Raw genomic sequence first — 27812 nt, 5'->3', positions numbered from 1 at the left:
GGTCAGCATACACATATTTTAAAGTACAGTATTGTGCAAAAATCTTTAACCACCCTTATTTTGTAATATTTTCCTTCTCCATAAGTACTATTAGTGATTTTAACCAAAAATTTCCAATTTTGATGTTTGACTATAGACCTTTTGCCACAGATTTTCAGTCCGGTTGTTGTGTAATTTGGCCTAAATACCCCAGCCTTTTCTCCCTGTTTCATTTCCTTAAAAATGGCTTTTTGACAGCCATGCTTCCAATGATATAATTTCTGTAGAGACTTCAATATACAGTAGATGGATCAACTTAAGGTTCAGATGGATCTCTCATGTCCTGTGTCAGGTATTTGCTGGACTTTTTCCCAGTTTTAAAGGACATGAGTATACTGTTCATCTGCTGTAGATAGTGTTTTAGGTCTGGCATTTCTTCTTTGTTCCTCTACTTGCCCACTTTCCTTTAAAGACACACCACACACCATGCTGAGATATGTCAAGTTTTTGGCTTGCAAAAATACTATTTTATGCCTGTAAAACTGTTATCTTTGCCAGTATTCATAGATTCGACTGAAGAAATTGTAACAAATGTGTTTTTTAACAACAAGATGTCGGTAAAAGAAATGCCTAAAGATATCATCTGAAATTGGTTCTTAGTTCTCTGTTATGTGTAGACACAAGACTGGTTTATCCCCTGAGCTAGGTTTCCTTTTTATGCTTGAATGATTCATAGGTCAGTGTTAAGTGGCTTAACAAATTAAAAAAACAAAAACAAAACAAAACGGCACAAAGAACTGAAGAGAAGAGGAAAGGAAAGCGACCAATGGAGAGCTAATGCTAATGATCACTTTAAAAATTACCTACTGGCAAAATCTAAAGAAACCAGGAGTGGCCCAAGAGTTTTGCACAGTATTATAGCTACATATTTACTTTTTAAAAAACAAAACTATTTTGTCTTGATAAGCTGATCAAGAAGGCCACACTCTGTGTGCAGTATTGCTATCATTTAGACCAATGACTGTATAAAATTTTTATATTTTATACAGTCATTGATTTAGACACTGGTAAGCTCACAGTGTTTTTCACTTTGATTTAGCTTTTCTGCTATTTTTATATTCAGTGTAATAACGTTGAACCCCTGAATTCCCCTAAGAGGGCGTTTTATATCTTGTATGAACCTTTGCAAACAAATCAACAAGAAAACAGATTATTAATTATTGATATAGAATATAATACACATGAATAAATGAAAGCTATGTGCTTACGTGTAACACAGCGGTAGCTAAGTTGACCTCCTGTGCTTTAGTTTTTTTCCTAATGAGCCCGCAGGGTCCGCTGATAGAGAGGTTTTTCTGCAGTTTTCCATGTAAAAACTGGATCCAAAAGTTAAACAGGTTTGTGTGCTTCCGCTCAGAGATGCCTTCTTTTTACTGCCGTGATACATTAACCTGGCAGGAGGAAAATGCGGCCTGCCTTAGCATTAATTATTGAAGATAGTACAAGCAACAGTCTGATCCTGGGATGACTTCGGGAAGCGGAAGGCGGCGTTGCTTAGCAACCAAGGGGCCAAACAAGCGCGAGCACCATCTGAGGAAATATTTCGGCGTGTTAGCATTTTGGCTAATTAAGCTTTATCCTTTTCTTTTTACCATATTACTCTGCGCTCAGTAGTTTTATATTTTTAGTTTAAATATATCGTTTAAGTTGACCTACGAGACAAATGGCAGGCAAGAAAAAGGAGGCAACGCTGCAGGTTGTGCTTTTGTGATTTTGTGTTTTTTAAAGCTACTTTTATCATCCCTGGGGATAACAGTTTGTCTTTTCATATCCAGGCTTCCGTCACAAACCAAGAGCAGTGGGAAGAGATGCTTGCAACCAAGGGTTTAACAGGTAAGACTTTCATCGGTAAAAGACCTGTTCTCCTAATAAAAATGAACGCTCCACAAGAACTGTTATAAAGATGTTACAGCGTGATGTGAAGGACTGCTGGCATCGTGGTTACTTATTTGCTGTGTTATGCTGCCCCCCTGTGCTCAGTGTGATAATTGTACCAGCCTGCCACCCCTCCTTTCTGTCCTCCTGTCTTGTACACACACACACGCACACAATCAGTTGCTGACTTTCTCATTGCAGTCGTAGATGTGTATCAGCAGTGGTGTGGTCCCTGTCGTGCTGTGGTTAGTCTCCTGCGAAAAATAAAGAATGAACTGGGTGATGACTTGCTTCATTTTGCCACAGTAAGAAGAGTCAATAAAAAATATGAAGAATTTAAAATTTTCAGAGAAGGACCTTTGAAATTGTGTGTGTGTGTGTGTGTGTGTTTTGGTGCAGGCCGAAGCAGACAGCATTGATGTTTTGGAGAGGTATCGAGGGAAATGTGAACCCACCTTCCTCTTCTATGGGGTGAGTGTGTGTCTGTGTGTGTGTGTGTGTGTGTGTGTGTGTGTGTGTGTGGCTTGCCACTCTATTAGGTACACTTATTCAACTGCTCAGTAGCACAACAATGTAATCAGTCAACCCAATATGCTCAACACAGGAGCAACTTAATGCTTTTAGGCAAGTAGACGTGGTCAGAATGACATGCTGAAGTTCAGAGCTTCAAAATGGGGAGAAATGTAATTTAAGCGACTTTGAATGTGGCATCACTCACAATGGAAAACTGGAAAAATGTTGCCTGGTGATGTGAGGGTAGGGTCAGAATTTGGCATAAACAACATGAAAACATGCATCCATTCATCCTTTGTACCAACTGTTCATTCTGCTGGTGGTATAATGGTGTGGGAGATATTTTTTGGCACACTTTGTGCCAACTAATAATTGTTTAAATGCCACAGCCTACTAGAGTATTGTTGCTGACCATGTCAATCCTTTTATGACCACAGTGTATCTATCTTAAAGCTCAAAGCTCAGTCATCTCAAATTGGTTTCCTGAATATGACAGTGAGTTCTCTGTACTCAAATGGCCTCCAGTCACCAGATCTGAATCCAATAGAGCACCTTTGGAATGTGGTGGAATGAACGATTTGTATTGTGGACGTGCAGTCAAATCGAAATCTACAGCAACTGTGTGATGCTTTCATGTGAATATGGCCAAAAAACTCTAAGGAATGTTTCCAGCAACTTACTGAATCTATGCCATGAAGAATAAAGGCAGAACTTAAGGCAAAAAGGGGTCAAACCCAGTACTAGTAAGGTATGTATATGCCTAAAAATGTGGCTAGTTGGCTATATACTATATAGTTGACTGTATAGTTCAACGACAAAATGTGTGTTCAGTGCTTCATTACTAAGATAAGATACAGTATACTTTGCTTATCTCAAAGGTTGGGAAATTTCTTTATTAAATTAAGCATAATCTCAAATATGTAGAACTGTATATAGTTGAATATTATCCAATATAATGTGACAAAACACTTTTCAATAAAAGTGAAAACTAACTTTTAAATAAAAATAAAAACTGCAATAAAACTAAAAGAAGTAAACCTATAAATCAAATATTAAATGATTGTTAATAATTATATGAATTATTTAATTAAATAAAAGCTGATTATCAAAGTGATATATGTGTGTGTCTCAATCTCAGTTTCAACATAAACAATATCAGATATCATCACAGTGGCTGAATATAGGATTTTAATGTAGCAAAAATGGCTTAGTAAACAGAGTGTTAGCACACTATTATTCTGTGCTAGACAGGCCTGTGTGTTTTGCTGTTTTTTTTGTACACAACTTCTGTCTCTAGTTATTTCAGTCTATTTCAGTTTATGATACCTGTAGCCTGTAATGGTTATTACAATTATTAAATGTAATTTGTTGTATTATTCTGTACCTACATTTAAGTATAAGCAAGTATGCTAGTCAAAGAAAGAAATGTTTTGTGCCGTAAAATATTGACTCAATCTTTGCTTTAAATCCCCTTTCTCAGCATGTCTTTGAAAGCCCAAACATATTCTCAGTTCAAATGGGATTGGTGATTTGTTTATCGAACACAAATAAGTCATTTGAACTCCTATGAATTGGCTCAATTTACTGCAGTCTCAAGCCAAGTGATCACAGAACACAAAAAACCCTTTGTATGTACAATATTGTCACGTGTCCCACCATGCTGCAACTGACTGGCTGACCGAGGCCAGGCTATTGGCATGCTGGATGCTGGCATGTGTTGCTGCAGTCTTGTCCATGAGAGCACCATGTCTGATCCGACTGTTCTTGGTGGAAATCTGACTAGATGGCAGTATCGAGATGAGGCGCTCCAGCCTTTACTTGTCCCATTCTTGCAGCAGCGCACCAGCAGCATCTCTTTCAGCAGGAAAATGCCCAAACCCACACTGCCAGAGCCGTGTAGGCCTTCCCATATTAGGAGCATATGCAGGCATTCCCTTGCCAGCATTCAGTCTTGTTATGGATGATCGTTTGCATCACATAACCATCTTCAGGTACATTCTCACTACTGGCAATGTGCTTGGTTTAATTGAGGGTGGTGCCTGGTCAGCGCAGCCAGGAAACATGACACCACTCACTTGATGTGTATTATGTGAATAATTAAGGTCCCTAGACTGTTCTCACATGGGCCCAGCACACAGATTTTGTACTTGCAAGCTGGCTGTTTAAAGTTGAACATCTCAGATACAGCTAAAATTTCAGGCCTGTAGTTTGTGTGTGAAAATGGCTTTGGAGCCATCCCCTCCTTGTGGTGAAAAAATATTATGTCAATTTAAAAAAAATATTCTTTTGAAATATTTATTTGTCTGATCGAAATTACACTAATTTTGATCAGACATAATACTCACTAACCAACAAGCTTAGAGAGTATTACACTCTCTAAGCTTGTTGCTGATTTGTTTTTTTTTGGGGGGGGGTTGCATATTCCATATTACATAGGCCTCTGTAGCCTTTTGGTATCTCACCATTTTATAAATGCTAAATTACATGTAAAAAAAAAAATGTTTGAAAACTTATCACTAGGCTTGTGTTGAATGAACAGGGTGGGGAGCTGGTGGCTGTACTGCGTGGGGCAAACGCTCCCATGCTTCAGAGGATGGTTGTGGAGGAGCTAGCCAATGAGAAGCTGGTCCTGGAGCAAGGTGGTGAACGCAAAGTGGTGAGGAGCTTATTATACACATGCATTCACACATATTTCTGCCAGAACAAAAGAGTGTTTCTCTGCAGACATGCTGACTTGTCACGGCTTGTTAAAGCATTAATATTAATTAATTTTTCTGTTCTAAGTAAAGTAGTCCATAACAACGTGACAGTAAGCCAGCGTGTATGTTACCAGTGCTGAAAGCAATGTGACTAAAATCAAATCAGTCTGTGTTTATTTTATTATTTACCCGTTTTGTTTTCCTACAGTAGTATTTCAAAATTGCTTCTGTGGATGATGGCTTTTAGCCACTTATTTATTTGTTTGTAGGTTATTTTTATTAGAATTTATTAGTAGCTTGGCGAGTTAAAATAACCTGTACAGGGCTCTGGGAGAAATTGGCATTTACTAATAATTTGCAGTCTGTTTGCTTTCTGGACTGCAGAGAGAAGTTGGTTTTCCTGAAAACAGACATGTAATGAAATTGAATATATATTAAATTGTATCCAGCTAAGCAAAGACTGGAGCAAAAATAACAAACATTTCCCGGTTACAACCTAATACTTTACTGTTTTTTTTCTATATCTTATGTGACTCTTGGGTGGAAAATAAAGCTTATAAAGCCACGTTAAACAATACTAAAGCCACCATTAGCCATAGCTGTAGTTTATACATACATATGTAAAGACAGTCATGTTTAGGGATTCATTATTTTTATTTCCTTTGTTGTGTCTCTGTTAGGTGAAAGATAATGCTCTGACAGATGAGGAGAACAAAGAAGAGGAGGAGTTGCCACAGCATTTAGAAAATGAAGAAAGTGTAATTGGTACTGTGGAAAAATATAATTGGCAGTATTTTCAGCGCTGATGTTACTTATCATTGTTGTTTCCTGTTGATTCTGTGGAATATTTTGCATTCTGTCAGAATTACAAATCATCACTCAAGCTCCTCTCTTCTCTTGCAGTCCCTGCCAGTAAATCCTACACAGTTGCCATCATTAAACCAGACGCCGTTGCTCACGGCAAGGCAAATGAGATTATTATGAAGGTACATAAAGAAGATCACTGCTCACATTGGGAGAAGAAAAGATTGTCTCAAGCTTTCCTGCTGATATTAATTCATTATGTTGATGCTGATATTCTACTGGATAGATTCAAGATGCTGGCTTTGAGATCCTGGCGCATGAGGAACGCACGCTGACGGAGGCTGAAGCTCGAGATTTTTACCAACACAAAGCAGCAGAGGTGCGGTATAGCGAAATAGAGGGGAGTGGTATAGAATAACAAAAAGACAATTCTTCTCACAGACAGAGGCTCATTGCATAGATTGGCATTCAAGTCAAAGTGAGGAAAACTGATGATGATGCAGTGAATGTTTGTGATGTTAGCCAGGGCCATTAATATTCTGAGTCAACATACTGGGAGCAGAGCAGTCACGACCAGTGCAAAAATCATTCAGTTACTTTGCTACACATGACACATCCATCTGCATTTTAGCACAGGGCTCAAAATAGAGTTGCTGTGTAAGCAGCTTTTTTTTTTCTATTTTGCTTATGGTGCTGTTTTTGATGAAACCAAATTGTTATAGATACAAAAATTTAAAATATGTGAGAAAAGCCTGTGAAATACTACTGCTGAGAAAATAATAAATGGGCATGACTTATACATGTATTTGTTTTTGCAGGTTTTGTATTCAGTGCATTAACATATGTGTCTGTGTACCGCCTGCTCTTTGTATGTGTTGATGGTTTGTAGGCATGCTTCGAGGATTTGGTGCAGTTTATGTCCAGTGGTCCCTCCCATATTCTAGTACTCTCTCAGGTAGAGGGATCTGCCACCGTTGTACCGGCATGGCGTGAGTTTATTGGCCCAGCAGACATAGAAGAAGCCAAGAGAGAAAAGCCAGAAAGGTTAGTTACTGGAAATTATGCATATGATCCAGTGTCATTAAGTGAAATTATAATTTCTGGGAAGAACAACATTTGTTTGCAGCATCGACATTTATCTCTGCACTGCTGATTGCAACAGTGCGAAACAATCTGGAGTCTGGAAAAAGGAACAAAAAGCACATTGTCGCCTGCTCCATCAGACACACCCAAACATTATGCTTCTCTCTGGTTGAGCACCAGCCGAGCAACCATCTGGTCTCCTCTCCTTTCTCCCCCCTGGCTTCCTGCAGCTTGCGGGCACAATACGGCACAGAGACACTGTTCAACGCAGTGCACGGTAGTGAGGACAGCGACCAGGCCAGCAGGGAGCTCGCCTTCTTCTTCCCCAACTTTCGGACGGCCTCGGTAATAGAGCAGGATGGGGAGGAAGAGCATGTGGAGAGGACACTGGCTCTCATCCGCCCCGACGTTGCCAGGGAGAACAGAGGTGGGGCTCATGCCAAATGCACAAGTACACACGTGGGCAAGCACAGATACACCTTCAATAACAGCTCATATTAACAGTGAGACTGCTCCTTGACTCCTTCACCAAAGGTGTTGAATGACACTGTACAACGCAGTGAAAATGCACATGCTTATTTTAGGTAGACTGCTATGTTTTCTTTTTTATTTCATATCCCTGATTTTGCAGAAGAGATCTTAGATCACATCCACAAGTCTGGCTTTATAATAGCCCTTCAAAAAGAGGTGATGCTGTCAGAGGAGCAGGTCAGACAGTTTTACTGTCAACATGTTGAGGAGGACTACTTCCCTGCACTGCTCCAAACCATGACCAGGTAACTTTCAACAAGCTGTATAATTAATCCAGAGATTTCCTTGTTTTGTTTTTAGACTGCAGATGATTATTCAACATGTGTATATTTACAGTGGGCCGGTGCTGGCTTTGGCTCTTGCCAGAAAAGGAGCTGTAAGTCATTGGAAAACCATTCTCGGTCCTTCTGACATCAATAAAGCCAAAGAGGAGAGTCCAGACTGGTGAGTAATGTGCACCACAGTGAGGAAAACTACCAGTAGAAAAGCAGTGAAGTTTAAAAAGCTAATCTACTGTCTGTCACAGATTCTAACAGCTTGTTAGAGAGAACTCGGCACTCTTTTCACCTCTCTTTTTATCCTTGTCAAGAAAAATTACAAAAAGAGCCAAACAACACAAAATCAGCTAGATAAGTGGTTCTTAAAGTTGGGTGCAGGGACTCCCTGGGTGTCTTTGAGTCTGATTCTGTCTCATTCCATTGCAGTCAATGAAAATGGAAAGGGACGGGCATTTATAAAGCACTTTCTAGTCCTGCCGTCCACTTAAAGCGCTCCAGACTGCAAGCCAAATCTAACCACACATTTACAGAGATTTAAACACATTTTCTCTCATACACTTTCATCCACCTCACAACCATGACCAGTTTAGAATCACTTATTAAATGTAAGTATGTTTTTGGACCCTGATCACACTCACACTCTTGGGTGAGGTGTTCCAGGCATGTCTCACCAGGTGGAGGCCCCGAGGCAGACCCAGGACACACTGAAGAGATTATATCTTTCGGCTGGCCTGGGAAAGCGTTGGTGATTTGGGCTTCACTACCTAGGCTGCTGCTTCTGTGACTTGGCCCCGGATAAGCGGAAGAAAACAGATAGACGGATGGAATTGAATTTTAGCTCTGCAAATATGTAGTCAGTCATTTTACACTCCACTGATTATAAATAGACAATTTTTCTGAAAAGTTGATGGTAGAGGGGCATACTGGGAAATATATCACTCGTACTTTCTGACTTTGCTTTAATTTGTGCAAAATGTGTACACAACTTGTTGACATCCACTATGACTAACTAAAAATAACTTTTTTTCTTTATATTTTTATAGAGTAGATCATTGGAAAAGCAACATTTTAAATTATGTTTTAAAAGTCAAAGAAAAGAAGTGACTCTAAAGAGGGAAGAGAGCAGGATGAGTATACTTTGGATCTGAGTAGTGTTTTTAGTTTTTTTGCTGAGTAGTTTGTGTTTGAATGAGGAATTATATAAATGAGTAAATGGACTGGTTCTTACATAGTGCTTTTCTACTCTACTGGAGCATTCAAAGTGCTTTATACAACATGCCTCATTCAAGCATCCATACAAACATTTTTTTATGCCTAAGTGCTTCCTATCTAACATTCATATACATCCGTACTTCGATGGATGCACTACCAACATTTCAACTGCCTGTTTGGTGCGGTGAACCCGTCCAGTCTGTGAAGACCTGTGGCTTATGAGCTTCTCTCTTTGGCCCCATACAGACATAACAGTGTCTTTATGCTACTTTAGCAAAGCTAAATCTGTTTTGGGATTGTGGTAGCCTCATTGACAAAGATCTTGAGTTTATATAAGCGTAGATAAATGTGTCCATTCCCTGACCCATATATATCTGCTCCAAGACATTGTTAAAGGATGAACATTTTCTTTTGCAGACGCATGAACTATCTGTATTTATTTTCAAACAGTAGTGCTTTGACACAGTTAAATATTGTCTGTTGTCTTTTTCTGTCTGCAAAGCACCATATGTTTCTGAGGTTTCTAATTGGAGTGGAATCAAACAAGGCAGTCTGAACAGAAGTGAAAAAAATTGCAGTTAAATTACACAAAAATTACTCATTAAATTACATCCTTTCCTTTGAAAATAATTTCTGGAAACCATCAATACTTTCTTTTAAACGTGGATGGTGCCAGACAGTACAATCACACCTGTAATTCACTTCTTTGTTTCCCTCGTACTCAGTCTAAGGGCCCAGTTTGCAGTGGAAAATAAGCCTATCAACCAGCTCCACGGCAGTGGAAGCCGCGAAGAGGCAGAGCGAGAGATCAGCTTCTTCTTCCCTAAACAACAGACTCTGGCAGTGATCAAGCCAGATGCAATGGAGGAACACAGAGGTCCTTTTATGTTCATTTGTAACGACACAGAAATGCTTGACATTACTTTTGTTTTGACCTATTTTTCATATATTTATGCTCCTCATTCTGACAGAGGCTATTTTGGAGGAGATTCGTGGCCGAGGTTTCTCTGTAACAAGGCTAAAGGAGACGGTGCTGTCAAGGGAGATGGCTGAGGAGTTTTACAAAGAGCACAGAGAGAAGCCTTTCTTTAACCAGCTGGTGGAGTTCATGTGTCGGTTAGTCTGCTCTCGAATACAGCCACCAGAGCAGTGCAAAGTGACTACAGCATACCCGCCCTAATTCCTGCTGCCACTCCAATTTCTAATGGCACTTTTAACAGTAATCTTAGCAGCTTAGAATCAAGGCAGCCTCAGGCGAGTGGCTGCGACGTGCATCTCAGTTTCATTCTTTGTCCCACATCGCACATCGAGATTTTAGAGCTATCTTCCGCTCCGATTAGCTCCCTCACTTGGCTGTTACACAACTTCTTGGACAAAATGAGAGAGTTGAGTGCAGCTGGTCACAGCAGCCTGAAAAACTGTCTCAGTGCCTCAATATTAGCTCAATTTTAGCCTTAATTATGGATTAATAGTATTAATATATGCAATAAAGGATGGCTATCACGTGAATCTAGAGCTCCTCTTTGAATAGCTTTATAGAGCTCCAGAGCATCAGTAACAGCTTTTAACTGATGCACATTTTTACAATATAATCTTGCCGGCCACATTTCAGTGTAAAGTAGTCCTAGCTACATTTTAAAATATAGTTATTTAAAGCTTAAAGAAGTAGCATCATTTAACCTAGATACCTGTTCTGGCCCAGTTTTAACAAAGACACCTGCACATCGTTTTTTACCTGCAGTGCACCATATTCATCCAGTCAAATGGTGCTTGTTGTAACAATAGGAAGTCTCCCATTGTTGCCCTGGACAATTTAACTGCATTATTTTGTGTGTTATTTCAGTATCAAAATAGTATTTTGTCATGTTTGTTATTATATTTCAAGGTTATATCAAAGGCAACATACGAGGCCAGACTGAAAAGCTGGCCTCGTATATTTGGTTCTCCAAACTTTCCAAAAACCAGATGCATTCCTGTTTCTTTGCATGTTTGGAATCATATTGCCAAACAAGATAGCTTTAAGACAGTTCTTTCACTCACTGTGGCATTTTCATTACAGCGTGTAAACATCCCATGAATGTTTGTTTCAGGGGACCCTGTATGATGCTTGTCCTCACTAAGGAAAATGCGGTGGAGGAGTGGAGGGCCATGATGGGTCCCACAGACCCAAACAAGGCAAGGGAGACGTCCCCAGAGTCTCTGAGGGCTCGCTTTGCTGCAGACATCCTCCATAACTCAGTTCATGGTTCTTCCAACGAGCAGCACGCGGAGGAAAAGATCCGTTTTATCTTCGGTGACATCAGCACAGATGCAGAGCTCACCAGTGACGATCCCATTTCAGGTGACCATATAATGAGTGTGAAAGTCTTTACCATCTGTCACACCATCTGGTTTCCTATAAATAACAATTTTCAGCTGATTTTTTACATCGATTTTCTTGCTGTTAACTAAATTTTTCTTATCATACTGAAATAAATCTTTTTTTTTGTTCATCTTTAGCTAAAGAGGAAGAAAAGGCTGCAGAGAAAAACACAGAAATTATAGAATCTTCAACTGAAGAAATCTCCAGTAGCAGAGAAGGTGTGCACATAAAAAAGAAGGGTATCCCAATTCAGGGACTTGACCCTTTAGAGTCTGCACTTTTGCAAAATTTAAGCTGCTTTCGCATTGATGAGAAGGCCATAGAGTATTTTCATCACTTTACAAAGACAGGGATGAGGTATTGGTATCTGTATGTCTACTGACTTTAATGGCCATTTTTCTGTCTGTTAGGCAACACTGTAGCTATAGAGAGACTGAAATTGGGACACCACAATTACTGTTTACTGCGAACACTGAGTAGATACATCTCTTTACAATGACAATCAAGATTACTTGCGCAAGAAGAGGCGTCTCTCCTGACTGAGAGAAAACTAATGCCACTCATCTCCATAATGTCACAAACAGCTGCTGGAATTGCGATGCAAACTGGCGCTACAGCCTCTCTGTGTGTAGGGAATGAAGTAAATCTTGATTGAGTCATACCATCTCATACCTGCGGAGGAAAATTGCACCTCCAGTGTGCTGTATCTTTTTTCTGTTGCCATTTTTTTTAATGCATAATTAGGATCAGGGGACAGAATCTTGAATCTGTGTGCAGCCCATGTTTGATAAATTATGAACACTGCAACATTACTAGTATTCCTGGCTGCAAGACAGTGTTGTTCAGCAAAGCTGTTATTACTTATCAGCAGCGATATTTAGAAGAGTTATCTTCAGCATCCCTCTTTATTTTGCAGATGACCCACAAACAGGAGGAAGTATCGATCCAGAGCACTCAAACTGAATCATCACACCTTGTGTTTTCTCTTCTATTATAAGCTTAATGTGTAAAATCGTGGGAACAACAGAGCGCCTGTCATTCTATGAATCATGAAATAAACAAGACAAATATATATACTTTTTACACCTTTTGTAGGTGGCGTATCAAGACGACACACTCAAGAAGCACTGTAGACGCGGAGTCGTGTTCCCTTAATACCGCCGTCGACAGTTTGATGGCTCTCTCAGCTCACATCAGCAGCCACGGGCTACGTGACTAAAACCAGGATAGTACAATCACCAGAACGTGACTGATAATTTCAGTGTTCACAGAATCCTTTAGTGAGTACACTGTGCCATTATCTGTACCTTAGGTTGTCTCCTGTAATTTACTACCACAGTGCTGTGATAATATGAACAATATGAAGGTAGTATAAAGAGTGTTACTCCTGTTTATTTAAGGGGTGAGTACAGGGGACCGTAACAGAGCGATTAGGCTAGAGTTTTTTCCGCTTACCGTAATTATTGCAGGATATTGCTTTAACAATGGGACATAAATTACACACTGAAGCTACCTAAATGAGGTGCATGAATAAAGAAAATATCTAACAGCTCTAAAAAGCTACATAATTGTTAGTATTAGTATTCATTGCAGATCATTTGAAAAAGGATTTCAGAATTCAACCACCTGGCAACCTCCAGGACTGAAAAATGAAGGCAACATGGAAATGGAAAAAACTGCAGTTCCTCTCAAGGCTTGTCCTCCCTCTCAAGGGTGGCTCCAAAAGCAAATCAATCCCATAGCCTCCTATGTTAAAATTTCAGCCAATTAAATAACAAGCTTTCAGCCTGGTATGAAAAATTGGGGGTTTTTTGGTGTCTGGTCGCCTGTCCAGGGTGTACACCTCCACTCACCATATGACAACCTGGATAGGCTTCAGCCCACCCACAACCCTGAATGGGATGATCTGTTAAGAAAATGAATAAGGAGCTAATGTCCCTGTTTATAGTAAATGCACAAGAGCAATGAGAAACTAAGGTTAAACTGGCCCATTTGGGGACTGTTAAAGCTTAAAATTAGGGGCATGGCTACTTTTACTAACAGACAGGCCAACATATGCCGCTTCCAGTTTGTAGTGAAGATGCTTAATGGAGCGTCTCTAGTGGAAATATCTGACTCATAAGACGGCTTAGTATGTGGTAAAATTAAAAGATCCACAAAGGTTTTGCTCAGTTTTGGTGAGTGAAAGAAATATTTTATCAGTCTTCTACTTAGCTCTAAATAGTTTGTCAACCATTCTAATCTAATCTGAGTCAATGAACTGGACTTCTTGCCTATCTTAGTTTTGAGTTTCAAAGTTAAACTTTGGTTGTGTTATTGTATTTGGAATTGTCTGTACTGTGTATTAGTTTATGGCTTATCTTGCTAAAAAAGACTATCATTTGCTGATAATTTAGCACGCCACATTCATGTAAATTTGGTCATTTCTGGCTTCAAAGCAAAAAATCACAAACTAACAGTTACATCACGGGTGGCAACATCCTTCTTTTACATACAGTCTATAAATTTAAAACCTATAAATGACTATATTTTAATCCAAGTTAATCTGAAGTATCTTGAAGGAGTTTAAACATGTAATCCAGCCACCATGCAACTTAAAGGATGTCAAAAGGATGGTAAAAAAAAAAAAAATTCTTCACATTTTCCTGTATTAGCAAAACAAAAAGATTTATTGTAGTTTTCACCCATTAAAATAACTTTCAACTCTGTGCAGGCATGATGTAGCTGAGATGTAGGACTAGGCTTTGCTCCATGGGCAAACCAAAAAAAATGATGGCAATAAAATTGGGCAATCATCGGTCTTTGTAGCTCCACTGCTTGTCCGTACTGGTGCCGCGGTGCTGCGCAGACGTGGATTCGGGCGGAGTGTCCTCCCAGTCATTTGCAGCCTCCAATAAGATGGCCTCATCCATGTCGTCATCCTCAGAGAAAGATCTCTGGAACATCTCCATGATGCTCCTCTGGGTAGGATCCTAGACAAACAGAAATAATCAGCGCGTTTCAAAAAATAAATCTATATGTAAAAACTCTTAACAGCACTATACATTATTAATTTACGTACAAATATACAGTTTACCTTTGAGTGGAAGCTGGTGTTTTCTGCAGTTTCCGAGAAGTTTGACTCGGAAAGACCCACTTGCTCCAGGACATTCATTTTTTCCTGGATCATGGGCCTGGAATGATACATAAATAAATATCAGTCCAGCCCTTCACTCACTCTTTGTCACAATATGCACACCAGTCAGCCCACATTAACCCCTCCTCCTCCCCCTGCTGTTACAGACCAAGACTAATGAATGCTGCAGGAAACAGTCTGAATAGCCACATAAATGCCTGTAGTTGGGTCATACAGTACTTGCACCTGATTGACACATACCATAGGTGATCATCAGCAGTTCCCTTGGCAACCAGGTAGTGAATGTTCACACTGCTGGTTTGTCCAATACGATGAACTCTATCCTCTGCCTGAATGAGAACCTGCAGCGGGGGAAAAAAGCTTTTTCCTTTATAGCAAAAAAGAGCAAAGGAGTTTCACAGCTTTAGAAAATGATTCTGGCTTTTCATTTAGCTGCAGTGACCCCAAAAGGCCAAAGACTTCTCGAGAAGAAAAATCGATGAAAAGTCATTATTCAAGCTTTTAATTTATCTGCCCACAGCTGAAATTAAAGCACTAGTTTCCACCTGGAACTGAAGCTGTGGCTGAATATGTGCTTATAATGAGTCACATTTTGTCTGAATTCGACTCATTATGAAAAAAAAAAAAAAAAAAAAAATATATCTAACCCGCATAAGATGTGTGTTTCTGGGAAATGTCTCCCTTCAGGTTTTGGGGGAATTTATCACATTGTGGGTATAAGAAACAGAGCGACATAATGTTTTGAAGGCTACCAGAAAAAATAACCTAAACACATGGATGATTACTAAAACACACACTATGGCTGGGTTATAACATATAATCTAATGTTATAATGTAATTTTGCGTTCCCCGTTACCAGAAAAACTGTGGTGTTCATAAAAGCGCAGTTCCTCTAAAGGCCACTTGAGGGTAGCTTAAAACGTGAGTCAATCCCCACAGACTCCCATATTAAAATTACTCTGCTTTAGAGATTAAATTAACACATTTACTGTCTTGTAAAGAGCAAATTATTATTTATTTTTTTCTTCTCAGTAACTAATTTATCTTTTCATAACAAAAGTGCTTTCATATCTTATATTTTCAATTTCCTTTCCCTATTTAAAAGTTAAATGCTGACAACCAGTATCGATAAAGTAGCCCTCTAATTTTCGGATTCAGCTTGGTAGCATTAGAACACCTCTTGTTCTATATTTGGTGTGGGCTGAGAAGCAAACCGGAGCTTTTTAAACAGCGGGACTCAAAAATATTAAAGAATGGTGTTACTGACAGAGTCATTTCAGTGACAGCTTTCCATGTCTCACCCCGGGGTTCCAGAAAAGCTCAGCGAAGATCACCAGGTCTGCAGAGTGCAGGGTTAGGCCCATATTAGCTGCAGTGATGGACAGTACCGCCACACAGGTCTTGGCTGAGTACTGAAACCTTTCGCACAGCTGCTGTCGCTCCGCTGACGGAGTGCTCCCATCAATACGGATAAAATCGACATTCTGAGGAGGAAGTAAACCTTTGTTATTTTCTGAAAACCATCACTTAAAGATAATGACTTATCATAGCAGACCAAGATAAATCACCTAATTAAATAATCCCATCCTTATTAAACTTGAAAGAACAATAAGTCATAGTAGTAGTGCTAAAGCTCAAATGCGCTCAGAGCCACCCACACTTGTTCTCCACAGCTACTGAAGGACTTGACCCGTTTGACGTTTACTCCTACAAAAGATCTCATCTGAGTAACCGGTTTAAAACAAACAAACAAAATAGTTAAACTCCATTCTTCTACGTCACAGCTGCATCACTTTCCACTACGCAGCCCTTTGTGTGGAGTATCATCAGTATGTGTCTTCCTTACTTTTTTCTCCAGCTCGGTTGTGATATGATCCAGGACTAATTTATGATGGGCAAACACGAGAAACTTCTCCCTCCCACACTCCAGCATGTCTGTGATGTACTCCCTGAGAGGGACAGAACAACATACTGCAGAGCTGAACCATTTCAAAGAAACATTGAAATATTCAGTCTTTATCTGAAGTCTTGGTTATCTCCAGTGCGGTGCAATCATAATGCTCTGACAAAAGATTCTCTTTCATTCTACATTTTAATCTCAGCACTCATCAAATATAAGCTGATTCGACTCACTGATCCCCACCATTAGAGGGTCTGTACTTACATAATGGCTTGTAGCTTGGCTTCGGCTGTGTGGTTATAAAAGACGAGGAGGGCTTCCTTCTCTTCCATTTTCTGAAAAAGAGATAAGGAACATCACAAGATAAGAACTGACAGGAGATTCTGTTTGATGATTTGATAAGACTGCCATTACTCGGAGGAGTACTGTGATTATGCACAATCAAGCTCAGCGACTCACTCCCATCGGGCCGTATAAACACTCCAATGAGGCTGGACGGGAGAATTCTGGGTCGTTTAAAAGCATTTGTGTGCGCTTGAGGCTCGAGGACTGAGCCAACACATCTGATTACCTTGGGCTAACTAAAAGCTTCCTCAGCCTCTTCTTAACAGATTTGTCTTTTTAGTCACAGTCTTTGTTATGAATTTTGTATTTTAGGGGTGTACAAGTGATACAAGTGAAGACATAAAACAAATCCTACTTTTGCAGATATTGTGATATTTTATAACTACTGAAATATACACTCAGGCACTTTGATTTGGACCTGCTTTTGTCTTCATTCTTTGTGCCACATTCAAAAAGAGCTGGAAACATTCCTCAGAGGTTTTTGGTCCATATTGCTGCAGATTTTTTGGCAGTACACCGATAAAGTACATGGTCAGCAACAATACTCAGGTAGTGACTGGTTTTTAAAGGATGCTCAGTTGGTACTAAGGAACCAAAAGTGTTCCAAGAAAATATCCCTGACACTACTGCACCACCAGCAGCCTGAACCAATGATTCAAAGTAGGATGGATCCATGTTTTCATGCGCTTTACACCAAATTATGACCCTACCATCAAAATGTTGCAGCAAAAATTAAGACTCATCAGACGAGACGATGTTTTTTCAATCTTCTGTTGTCCTATTTTGGTGCACCTGTGAATTTTAGCCCAGTGCTGCTGTAGCCTATCTGCTTCAACGTGTTGTGTGTTCACAGATTCTCTTCTGCACACCTTGGTTAAACATGCTGTTACTAGTTATAATAAGGAGTGGTTATTTGAGTGACTTCCTACCCAGTCTGGTCATTCCCCACTGACCTCTGACATCAACAAGGCATTTTCAGAGAACTGCCACTCACTTAATAATAAATAATCACGTTCTCCTTCTCAGACCATCCTCCGTAAACTGTAGAGATGGATGTGTGGGAAAATCCCAGTAGATCAGGAGTTTTGGGAATACTAAGACCAGGCCAGCTCGTCTTGACCATGACTATAAATGTATTGAGCTGCTGCCATGTGATTGGCTAATTAGATGAGAAGTTGAACAGGTATACTCAATAAAGTGTCAACTGAGAGTACACCCATCAGTTCTACGATTTCCTGATGATGTAGAAACGATTAGAAAACACAGTATTCAAATTCTATGACCTTCCCGGGTTTCAAAGGTTTTAACACCTGTGGCTTACATTGCGATGTCCTTTGGCCAACTGCTTGGCTGCAGCTGACAGAGCTGCTTTCGTGCGGGTGTTGATTCCATCGATGGTCACCGTGACCACCTTGCGCTGCTTAGCAGGAAGCTGGGAAAGGACCTCAGACTTGAGACGGCGCAGCATCAGACACTCTTCCAACAACAGCTTCAGCTCTCCAAGATTGGAAGAGCCCGTGTAGTCCCAGCCCCAAGTCATCTGTAGGTGCAGTGAACGGCAAAAAAAATAAAAGAACAGATGATAGTGGGAATGACTGGTGGAAAATAAAATGTGGCATGTAAAAGTTGTAAAGAGTTGAATGTAAACTTGAAGGTTTTTTCTTTCTTTTACTAAATTTTCCTTTATTAAAAGTCAAACGTGTTTAAACACCAGACTGAAGAGATTCTGTTACAGAAATTAAATCATGAAAGTCAAATTAATTAAGCAACTGGTCTTAAGTAGTGGTTTACATCGACAGAGCTATGGAAGCATTCTCCTTAGAGTCAGTCCTTGTCTTGCTGATCTTATACAGTCCACGAGGACACACACACACATATACACGTGGGTGATGCAATAAACCAATGGCCCCACAGTGCCCCGCTGATCAACAGCAAGCAATAACATGCCAAGATGCGCTGCACTGTGCCAGAAAAGGCAGGGCAGAAGATCACTGCAAACTAGTTTTAGCATCATAAACTGTCAGACTTCAAGTACTTTGCTAAGCTTGTGAATGCACTTAATTTGTTAATATAAGATTTGAAAATAACTGTTGTTTGTTGAATCCAGTTATCACGTTAAATGAGTTTTAATGTACACCAATACACCAGTCATAAGCTTACACTGGTTTTACGGCATGCACTAATTGTAACCTCATAAACCTGTTGTGTACTTGTCAGCAGTCCTATGAATTATTTAACGCATTTTGCAAATGCTAGATATCCCTGATCAAGAACTGGACACTTTACAAAGTAGGCGAGGCACAGATATATCTGCTGGCTAGTCTTCTAATAGTCTCATGTGTCCTGGAGTCACAGCCACATACAAGTAAACAGCACTAAACATCAATTAGGGCAGCAGAAATTCTTTATGGTTAAGCTACCTGTCTGGCATCACAATAGCGGATCCCAAACTCATGGAAGCGTGGAAAGAGTGTCGGTCTGACGGCCAAAATCTGAGTGTACAGCTCAGCCGGTCTGGACATGGCGGGGGTCCCCGACAGGAGGATCACTCGCTTCGCTACCTGAGGATGGAAAGATGGACAACTCAGATCACACAGAGCACTGTTCACTCATTCTAGTCCATGGGAGCAAATTATATATTTTGATGTGATTACATGTTTTTAATATTGGTGGCAAAATAACCATGATATTAATAGTCGCATGGACTGTGGATTTCGCTTAAATTGTAAATTGCAGAGAAACAGATAATTGTCTGATGGCAGAAATCCCAGATCTGTTTGCCTTCAAAATTAAATCAATTGTTCAGCCAGCTTATGGGCTATCTGACACACAGATTTACTGAAATCTGGGTCTTACCTTAATATTAATGAATTACGTGGGAAATCGTTCCCGCAAAAATAATCTAATAACAAATCTAATTTGTGACCCATGCAAAAGTTAAGAAAAACAAACAATCCCTGTGGTGTATCTAACAGAATTATTAATCCCAGTAAAACATTTAATTAAAGTGAGAGAGAGAGAGAGAGTACCTTCAGCAGAGGCAATGCTGCTTTACAACGAGCAGTCTTCATGTTTTTCAGAAAGTGAGACTCATCCTGCACAGAACGACACGTCAGCGTGGATTTAGGAACCTTAACCTGAAGATAAATGTGAACTGAAAACAGCCATGTTTAAATAATAAGCTCACCATGATGAGAACATTGAAGGGATTTCCTGGCTGCTGCTTGTCCATCCTGCTCAGCAGGTCATAGCTGATGATGTTGATCAAACCAGACCGCAGACTGTCTTTGGCCTTCACCACTACGTTGATGCTGTCAGGAGTCAAGGAGGGAAGCCAGCGTCTGAAGGCCTGCAGGCACAGATAAAGGCTCGTGTGAGAGAGACAGACTGAAAAAAAAAAAAACACTCTCAAAGCATCAGTATTGGTCTAACTAGCACTGGGATCCCACCAGTTTCTTAAATTTATAGCCAACATTACTTTGTGAGTAATTGCTAATTTATGTTTTTCCACCACCACTGTAAGAGTGCTCCCATTGAAAAACAATCAATCATGCAGTTTAGAAAAACTGCCCACTGACAATTCGCTTTCTCTCTTGCCATTCGCTTGTCAGCCTGGTTTAAACTCATTAAATTATAGCTCCTGTGCTGTGCTGTACATTTGGCCAAAAGCACAAGACTAACACAGTGCAGATAAGACCCAGGGCGGACAGAGGAAGTGTCCTTTAATGGGACGACATCCGGTGACTGTGATTTCAACCTCTGATATGGGGACTGCGTTTCGTCCTATTTAGGGGGGGGGGCTGTGAAAGTGAGTGAAATTCGTTTTGAAAATGCACCGCTGCTGCAAGTTAAACAAAAAAAATAGATGCTACAGAACATAAGACACGGATGGACACTGACACTAGAAAGTACTGAAACTGTAAAAGAAACACAGAGACAAAGAGAATTAATATTTCAAAGTCAACCTTTTGTATTTTTTGGCTATCAGACCTGTTGCCACTGGTTGTCAGTGTTGCCAGTTGTTCTGTAACACCTGAGCCTTTTTGGCCTGCTTCCCTTCATTAATATGGATCACGCTCACATTCTGCGTCAGTTGCTGTTCATCTGCTATAGATAGTTTTTTAGTCCTGAGATTTCTTTGTTCTCCAGTTTCTTCTATTCTTTTAAGGCTAATAGCTCTTTGGGAACCACCTTGTTGGTGCAACAGTACTATTTTTCCCCTTTGTCAAACTGTGTTGCTGAACTAAAGAAATTGGAATAAATTATGATTTTTTGTGAATATGGTAACAAAGTGTCTAAAAATACAAATTACAGTCTTTGTAGACACAACAATGTTTCACCCCAGCGTTGTGTAACGTCACAAAAAAGAAATCCTCTGGTCAGGTACAAGGACCGGGCTGAAAATGAAGCAGTTGATGCCCAAAGAAAAACTTGGCAAGACCTTCAGAAAGCCTGAAGACCTACTGACCATTTTAAAAATTACATCAAAGTCTGTCTCCTTGGATGCAAAATATAAAGAAATGAGGGGTGACTCAAGACTTTTGCACAGCACTGTACCTAAGATTACAATTTCCCAGTCTACTTTTCTTTGTCCTACATAACAGAAAACTTAATATCAGTTTTATTTTTTAAGTAGATAAAAAGCAAGCCATGTGAATGTTTCCTGTGGATCTGGTAACAAATAACTGATGTTTTTCTCCGTTTTGAGAAGTTCAAGATGAAACAAGTAATCATTTAACTTGAAAAGAACTAATTAACAGTGCATTTAAATATTTGATTTCAGGATAAAACAGTCAAAGGAAAGGAGTCAAATAAATACACCATGTATTAACACCTCCACCATAAATCAGTGCTTCACAATTCTAATTATCAAACGCACCCATGAGACAAAGAAATGGAAGCATTAAATTCAAGGCTGCCATCTTTGCTGCTAAGATAAAGCACCTAACAAAGAGCAAGAAGTCCACGGGGAACCACATTAACATTCTTCAAATGCAGAGAGCTTTAAGCAGAAACCAGGATTATAATGTGAAGAACAGAGTTTGAGTCAAAGGACAGTAGAAGGATATCCTTAAGACGGCGCGTGCTGACTTAAGGCAGACCGATCGTTCGTGATGCTATTAAATGGAAACAAAGCGATGAACTCTAGCACCTCTTAAGTTATTAGCTTATTTTTCTTTAGGCACAGTTTTTACCTCAGCCCAGGTGAATCGTACAGAGGACGGAGTCACCACCAACAAAGGCCACTCCTTTCTGTAATAAGCTGCTATACAGATGGCCTGAATGGTCTTTCCCAGGCCCATGTCATCAGCCAGGAGGAGGCGGCCCTGTTTAGACACTGCAAAGCTGCAGAGACAGAAAGAAATATTTAAGATACAAGGTCATTACGGGAATGTCTCACAAACAGTGCCTTTTAATGTGCACACATAGAAGAAATTACAAATAAATAACTGTTTATTGTTATTATTGGCTACACTGCTTAGAAAGAGCACTAATGACTACCCAAAGAGACCTACTTGACTCCCTCCCTCTGGAAGGGCATGAGGCTTCGGGTGAGAGAGGGGTCGATGCTAGAGAGGTCTGCCTCAGGGACGTTTAAAATCCTGGCTTCAGTCCCATCAAACCTGGCAGAGAAAGCCTGGATTATTGCCCTGGGAAGAGGCTCCACCTCCACTGCTGCTATCCCACTGAGGAGATCCACTGGGTATGGAACACAGCGCGGTAAGACAAGATGGCAAATGTAACAGGGACATTGGTAGACCTGCTAAATAAAGCCAGTGTCGTTACTCACTGAGTCTCTTGTAGTCCTCGAGTGAAAAATTCCACTTTCTTGTTTTCATGTCTGCCACAGACAAAAAAAAAAAAACTGAGATCAGAAGCCATAAAAGCAAAGAGACTGTCAGCAAAACAAACATAATTAAATAAGGCCACTGTTACCGTAGCTCTTTGTTGGCATTTGCTTGAACGCTGCAATGACATCAACATGGTAGCCAATGTCCACCTCAAACTTTGTCTGGGACACGAGAATGCACTGGCCCTGCAAAGTGGCTCCGGGCTTCTGCCAGCCATTACATAACTTGAGCAGCGCTGCCAGGGCCGCGCCGTCACGAGCTCGGCTGGTGGCCTCCGCCACGTCCACCGCTTCCATTCCCTCCAACGGTCTCAAAGACACTGAGGGAATGGCAGCTGCTTCCTCCACTGCAATATGGGGTCAAGAAAAAAAGTAATGATTTGAGACAGAGTTTGTTTCAAAACAGTAGCGTGCATGAGTTGAGCTCCTGAATCTGGAAGATCCTGTGAATACTTCCATACTTAGCTGTCGGTAGTCCTCCAGACTAAAGTTCCACATCTTGGTGGCAGGATCTAAGGCAGAAAATTGCATTTTTAATTCCAAAAGACAGCAAAATCAGCATATAATACAAAATAACTATTTTTAAAATTGCTAATCATCCTATATAGGATTAGAGATTTATGTTCATAAAAGAAGACAGTTTTTACAGTTTTTGCATTAACTGTTTATGAATTACAAAAATGTTATATATATTTTCAGAGACTAATTGAAGCAGAGATTAATTGACTAGTAAGCAGTTTTATGGCCAGGTGAGGCCTGTTCCCTTTTATGACAAAAGAAACTGACATAATATCTCAAGTTGATCCAAAGTGTTGAATTTGTGCTGTAATTTTAAATATGACATCCAAAGTGATGTCAGTGCAGTGAGGGAGGCCAAGTGCATGATCATAAGAAAAACTCAAGAAAACAACTTGACAGCATCTAACCAAGTCAATAACACTTTTAGGAGGTAGGTGTCTCATCGTAAACGTCTAGTCACATGGTTGATTTGACTGTATACCAGTGGCTTTTGGTGGTCTTCAAGAGTAACAAGAACTAAGGGGCTTTGCACAATTCACTGAGTAACATATCAGCTGCAAAACAGCACAGTAGGCATCTCAAACACTTACCATAGTTTTTTGAGGGGATGGACTTGAAAACAGCAATAAGCCCTGCATGGTAGCTCACTTCTACCCTGAAACGGTCTTCTGTGTGAGGTACACATCTTCCCCTTACAGAGATGGAAGGCTTTTTTGCAGGTACGACATTTGTAGAGGTGGGGTTAGAGGAAAGCTGTGCCACTTGACTCTGAGCAGGTTTACTGGGCTGCTTGTAAAATGAGCCAACTGCACCTCCGGAGCTGCTGGATGAGAGTTGATGTTTGCCCTGAACTGGCCCCACGGGGACGCTTCCTTCAGGAGACAAGATGGAGCTCCTCAAATGTTGACTTTTCGAAGGAATTGAGTTGGTAACTTGTGTCTGCAGAGAAATATAATACGAAGCATTATAAAACTATCCCCACCGACAGTAAATGACTGCACATTTAAGCATAAACCTCACCTGGTTTGAAGATGCAGAATTACACACAGTGCTTTGGTTGAAGTGGCTGCTAGTGCCAGGCAGCTGCTGCTGACTTTGGCTCTGTGGTTCCCTTTTTAAGGGAGGGGGGAAGCATTTTGGTCCCGAAACTGAGGTTTCTCTGTGCTGAACTGAGGCAACAGGATCCGGACTCTGTTTGGGGAGCTGTGTTTGCACTGAAGTACTTTTGGAGTCTACTGAGGGCTTAACATTGGTGCTGTTAGCCTGTCCAAGTCTTTGGGCTCGTCTTTCTAAAGCCTTCCGCCTGTTCTCCTCAATCATTCGCTGTTGATCTGCAGTCAGCTGATTAGACATGTTGACAGCTAGAGCTATCTAGCAGACATCGGCTACAATCTAAGACACCCTACGTCTGCAAAAAGGTGATCTGTGTAGATCCATGTTGCCTTTTAGAGCTACTAACTGCGTTTTGTTTGACGTTATCTGCACTGCTGCTTCTGTTGCTAATGGTAGCAGCTAGCGACCCTAATCTGGCTGCTAACAGTCAAACTTAGCCACATAATATTATCGGAACAACCACAGTAGCATTACACATACGTGAACTTTAAGCCGTCTGAAGCAGATGACCCCAAAATGCAATCTAAAAACAGCGAAGTCTGCAAAAACATTGTCAGCAGAAACTTTTAGCGCTAGTTTACAACTTCTTGGTTCAGGATCTGGCGCGCAGGAAGTGACGTAGGAAAACAAGCCGGCACGTGCAGGTAGTGAAGACGTTTTTATTGCCATTAACCCCAGCTTTAAAATCATTTAGTACTGATTAAAAACCACGAATATGTTAGCTTAAAAAAAACAGGAAAATATTTTTTTTTTTCGCAATTTGTGAATCTCCACTTTGTAGGTGACACTATTGCTAAATGTTTACGTAAAACATTTACATTTGTCTCTAATTATCAGTTGATGTGAGTATTTTTCTGCTCCAGTAAGCACATTTTCTTAATACTTCTTACGTAACACATCTAGTTTCAGAGAAAATGGAGGTTTGGAGGGGGGTTATGCTGTTATGCTAACTTTAGCTCAGTATTTCTATAGTTTGACTTTATCATAAAATCTTTACATTTTCTGCTGGACCATCTCTAATTTGCCTAAACATTTTATGGTCCAAAGTTTAGATGTATAAAATGATTGCTTCTCCAGCCAGTGGAGGAGCAGTCATTCACAATCTTACCTTCATATATCAACTACTTTTCTACATATTTATTTTTAAAATACCAATCCACCCACTTTCTGGCTTTTTTTGTTTTTGTTTCTCCACACATTGTGTTATAACCAAGGACCTTAGCAGTATGGTGGATAAATAAGTTAAACAGATTTATTGTCAATGGTGAGGTCACAGGTATTCAGACTTTGATTATTTTCCAAGGAGTTCCAGGGTCAAGTAAGAAGATAAGCCCAAATATTTCTTTTCCACAGAATACTCTCCACAAACATCTCCAAATTTTTCCAACTATGGATTCTTGGCAGAAGAGGGAAGAATGAGTTCAAGAACATGTGAACAAAGCATCAGGAGATGAACCACACTAGCACAGTTCATGCAACAATCGGGCATCGACTGGAGCATTTCTTCAGCTTTAAATAGCAGATGATGATGAACAGACGAGGAGGAAGGTGTATGAGCCCAGAGGGCAAAGACCTCAGGAGGAATTCTACCCCTGAAACACAAAGCCAGGGTTAACTCATTCACAGACACACACACACACACACACACACTGACAGAGGAGAGACAGGGAGAGTTAAGAATGAGGAAAAAAGAAAATGTTTCATTTTTGAGACTTACTCTACTTACATTTCAAGACAGGTCAATTTAAAATATACCAAGAGGCATTAAAAACACAATGTAGCATTTTCATAGGTATCAAAATAACTGCAGCATTCATTGTGGCAGTCAGGACGCTGATTGCCTGATCCCTTCATGGCTGTCAGGTTCAATGGTTTAGGGTCTTGTGTTGGACTACCAATCACGCCAAGTAGACAATGAAACCTTGCCTTGGAAGACTACTCACATGAAATGCACTGCTAAACCCTTTTTTCCATTACTCCTAATTGTTTTGCCATATTTATGTACAAAATTGCATTGGTACTTGTACTTGAATTATTCGAGTCTTTTGGCAATGTCTGTTCACACAAAATGGGTTTATTTAATCAGCCAGTATTCAGACATTTTTTGATGTGTGTGTCGTGTCCCAAATTACAGATCCTGATTCGATTTTATGCAGAGAATGACCAGTCAAATTGTCAGGCTTTGATCTTTAATCGCTTTTGGTGTATTCATGTTCAGAAATTACCTCAATATGCAAGAACATGCTGGAAGTGCCTGATGGAGTATTTTGATATATAAAACCAAAAATTAGCAATCATTGTATATCTTATAACATGTTTAGGCAAATCAAGTAGAAGCACCAGAGTAATTTGAAATAGAACGACCCATTTGTTTTAATCCAAGCGTGGTTCAGCATGCACCAGCGCCTGTCAGTTCATCATCTTCCTTTAAGGCATTTTTCTTGTGATTGGTTACCTCTAACAAACCAAAAAGGTTTCATTTAGTAACGTTGCCTATATTTTATATATGAGAATCCAACACCGCAAAGAATCTGCATGACAAAATATTGTAAAGAGCATAATAAGTCCACTTTAAAGATTTAAAGAAGCTTTGTCTGAGTCTCAAGTGCTGGGTCATGGGTATACAGATACATGTGGACAAATATGAGTTTTTTCCCAGAAAAACCATCAGAAAAAAATTCTGAGTTCTCCCCACAAAATTCAGCACCAGAATTTTGTAGCTGTAACATTTCCTGGTAAAAGGTAGAATGGATCCCAGTGAATAGCAGCAAATTCAGCAAGCCAACACATCATACTGTCTGTTTCAAAAAAAAAAAAGCTGAAGATGAAAAGAGGATAACTCCTGCAACAGGATAATAACCCCAAACACATCTAAAATTCTACAATGGAGTACTTCAAAAGGGCCAAGCCATGGCCCTCACAGTCCTCCAGCTGAAACACCATCAAAAAATTCACCTCAGAAGTGTAGTTCATGCAAGACAGCCCTAAAATCTACAGAGCTGGAAGTTTTTGAGGGAAGAATGGGTGGAAAAAACCCACACATGAACTAAAAGCCTCTTAGCTGACTACGAGCTGCATTTACAAGCATATGGTACTTGTCAGAGGGGGTGTCACAAAGCACTGGCCATGCACGCTCCCCAAAGTTTTGTTTCTGGCTCTTTTTCTTCATGGTTATGTTTGAAACTGTTCAAAAAAAAAAAAAAAAAAGAGAAAAAAAAAAGTTTTATTTCAAGTACTGGAGAAATTTCTTATTTAACTTCATGTCTTTTGAAGATAATGTCAGCCTTTTCTTCCTTAGCTATGTTTGATCAGCGCTTTAAAGTTTGACTCAAAAGTTTAACCATTAGCTAAGGGATATCACCTCCATCAGTGAAAGCCAGCTCTTAGCTATCTATAAGACAAAAACTGACTCCCAAACCAGATGTGATGCCACAAATCCTGCCTGGAGGTGTCGAGCTCAGGGGAAACCTTTCAGCAGAGGTGTGAAACTGAATTGTTCCCAGTGAGGATCAAACATACAAACATTTTTTTTCCAAGTAAAGTGGGACTTTT

At 40.0% G+C, this 27812-nt stretch overlaps 2 protein-coding genes across 8 annotated transcripts; one reads left to right on the top strand and one right to left on the bottom strand.

Moving 5' to 3' along the window:
- The first annotated feature begins 1512 nt into the window (after positions 1 to 1512).
- nme9 (NME/NM23 family member 9) lies at positions 1513 to 14027 on the top strand. 7 transcript variants are annotated; one of them, XM_025904099.1, is made up of 17 exons: positions 1514 to 1735; positions 1815 to 1872; positions 2116 to 2219; positions 2308 to 2385; positions 4967 to 5083; positions 5807 to 5891; positions 6030 to 6112; positions 6217 to 6309; positions 6820 to 6974; positions 7244 to 7440; positions 7645 to 7789; positions 7881 to 7988; positions 9760 to 9911; positions 10006 to 10150; positions 11125 to 11375; positions 11540 to 11614; positions 12492 to 14027. In XM_025904099.1, the coding sequence occupies exons 1-17, from the start codon at positions 1703 to 1705 to the stop codon at positions 12527 to 12529; spliced, it is 1917 nt and encodes a 638-aa protein (XP_025759884.1). In that variant the 5' UTR covers positions 1514 to 1702; the 3' UTR covers positions 12530 to 14027. The 7 variants fall into 7 exon arrangements, with proteins under 7 accessions (XP_025759880.1, XP_025759878.1, XP_025759884.1 ...); XM_025904097.1 differs by having other exon boundaries at positions 1515 to 1735; positions 12313 to 14027; XM_025904098.1 differs by having other exon boundaries at positions 1515 to 1735; positions 11534 to 11614.
- A 15-nt stretch (positions 14028 to 14042) lies between these two features.
- On the bottom strand, positions 14043 to 24532 carry smarcal1 (SWI/SNF related, matrix associated, actin dependent regulator of chromatin, subfamily a-like 1). The gene is made up of 17 exons (XM_005453042.4): positions 24168 to 24532; positions 23738 to 24086; positions 23090 to 23140; positions 22715 to 22975; positions 22569 to 22619; positions 22294 to 22477; positions 21973 to 22123; positions 19965 to 20126; positions 19807 to 19872; positions 19198 to 19338; positions 18099 to 18317; positions 16697 to 16767; positions 16379 to 16481; positions 15834 to 16016; positions 14773 to 14873; positions 14473 to 14569; positions 14043 to 14368 (listed from the first exon to the last, which is right to left on the bottom strand). The coding sequence occupies exons 1-17, from the start codon at positions 24498 to 24500 to the stop codon at positions 14189 to 14191; spliced, it is 2703 nt and encodes a 900-aa protein (XP_005453099.1). The 5' UTR covers positions 24501 to 24532; the 3' UTR covers positions 14043 to 14188.
- Positions 24533 to 27812: the final 3280 nt, after the last annotated feature.

The sequence above is a fragment of the Oreochromis niloticus genome, linkage group LG16 (assembly GCF_001858045.2).
Source record: "Oreochromis niloticus isolate F11D_XX linkage group LG16, O_niloticus_UMD_NMBU, whole genome shotgun sequence".
Taxonomy (NCBI): Eukaryota; Metazoa; Chordata; class Actinopteri; order Cichliformes; family Cichlidae; genus Oreochromis; species Oreochromis niloticus.
This window is presented reverse-complemented; position numbering and strand designations above follow the sequence as displayed.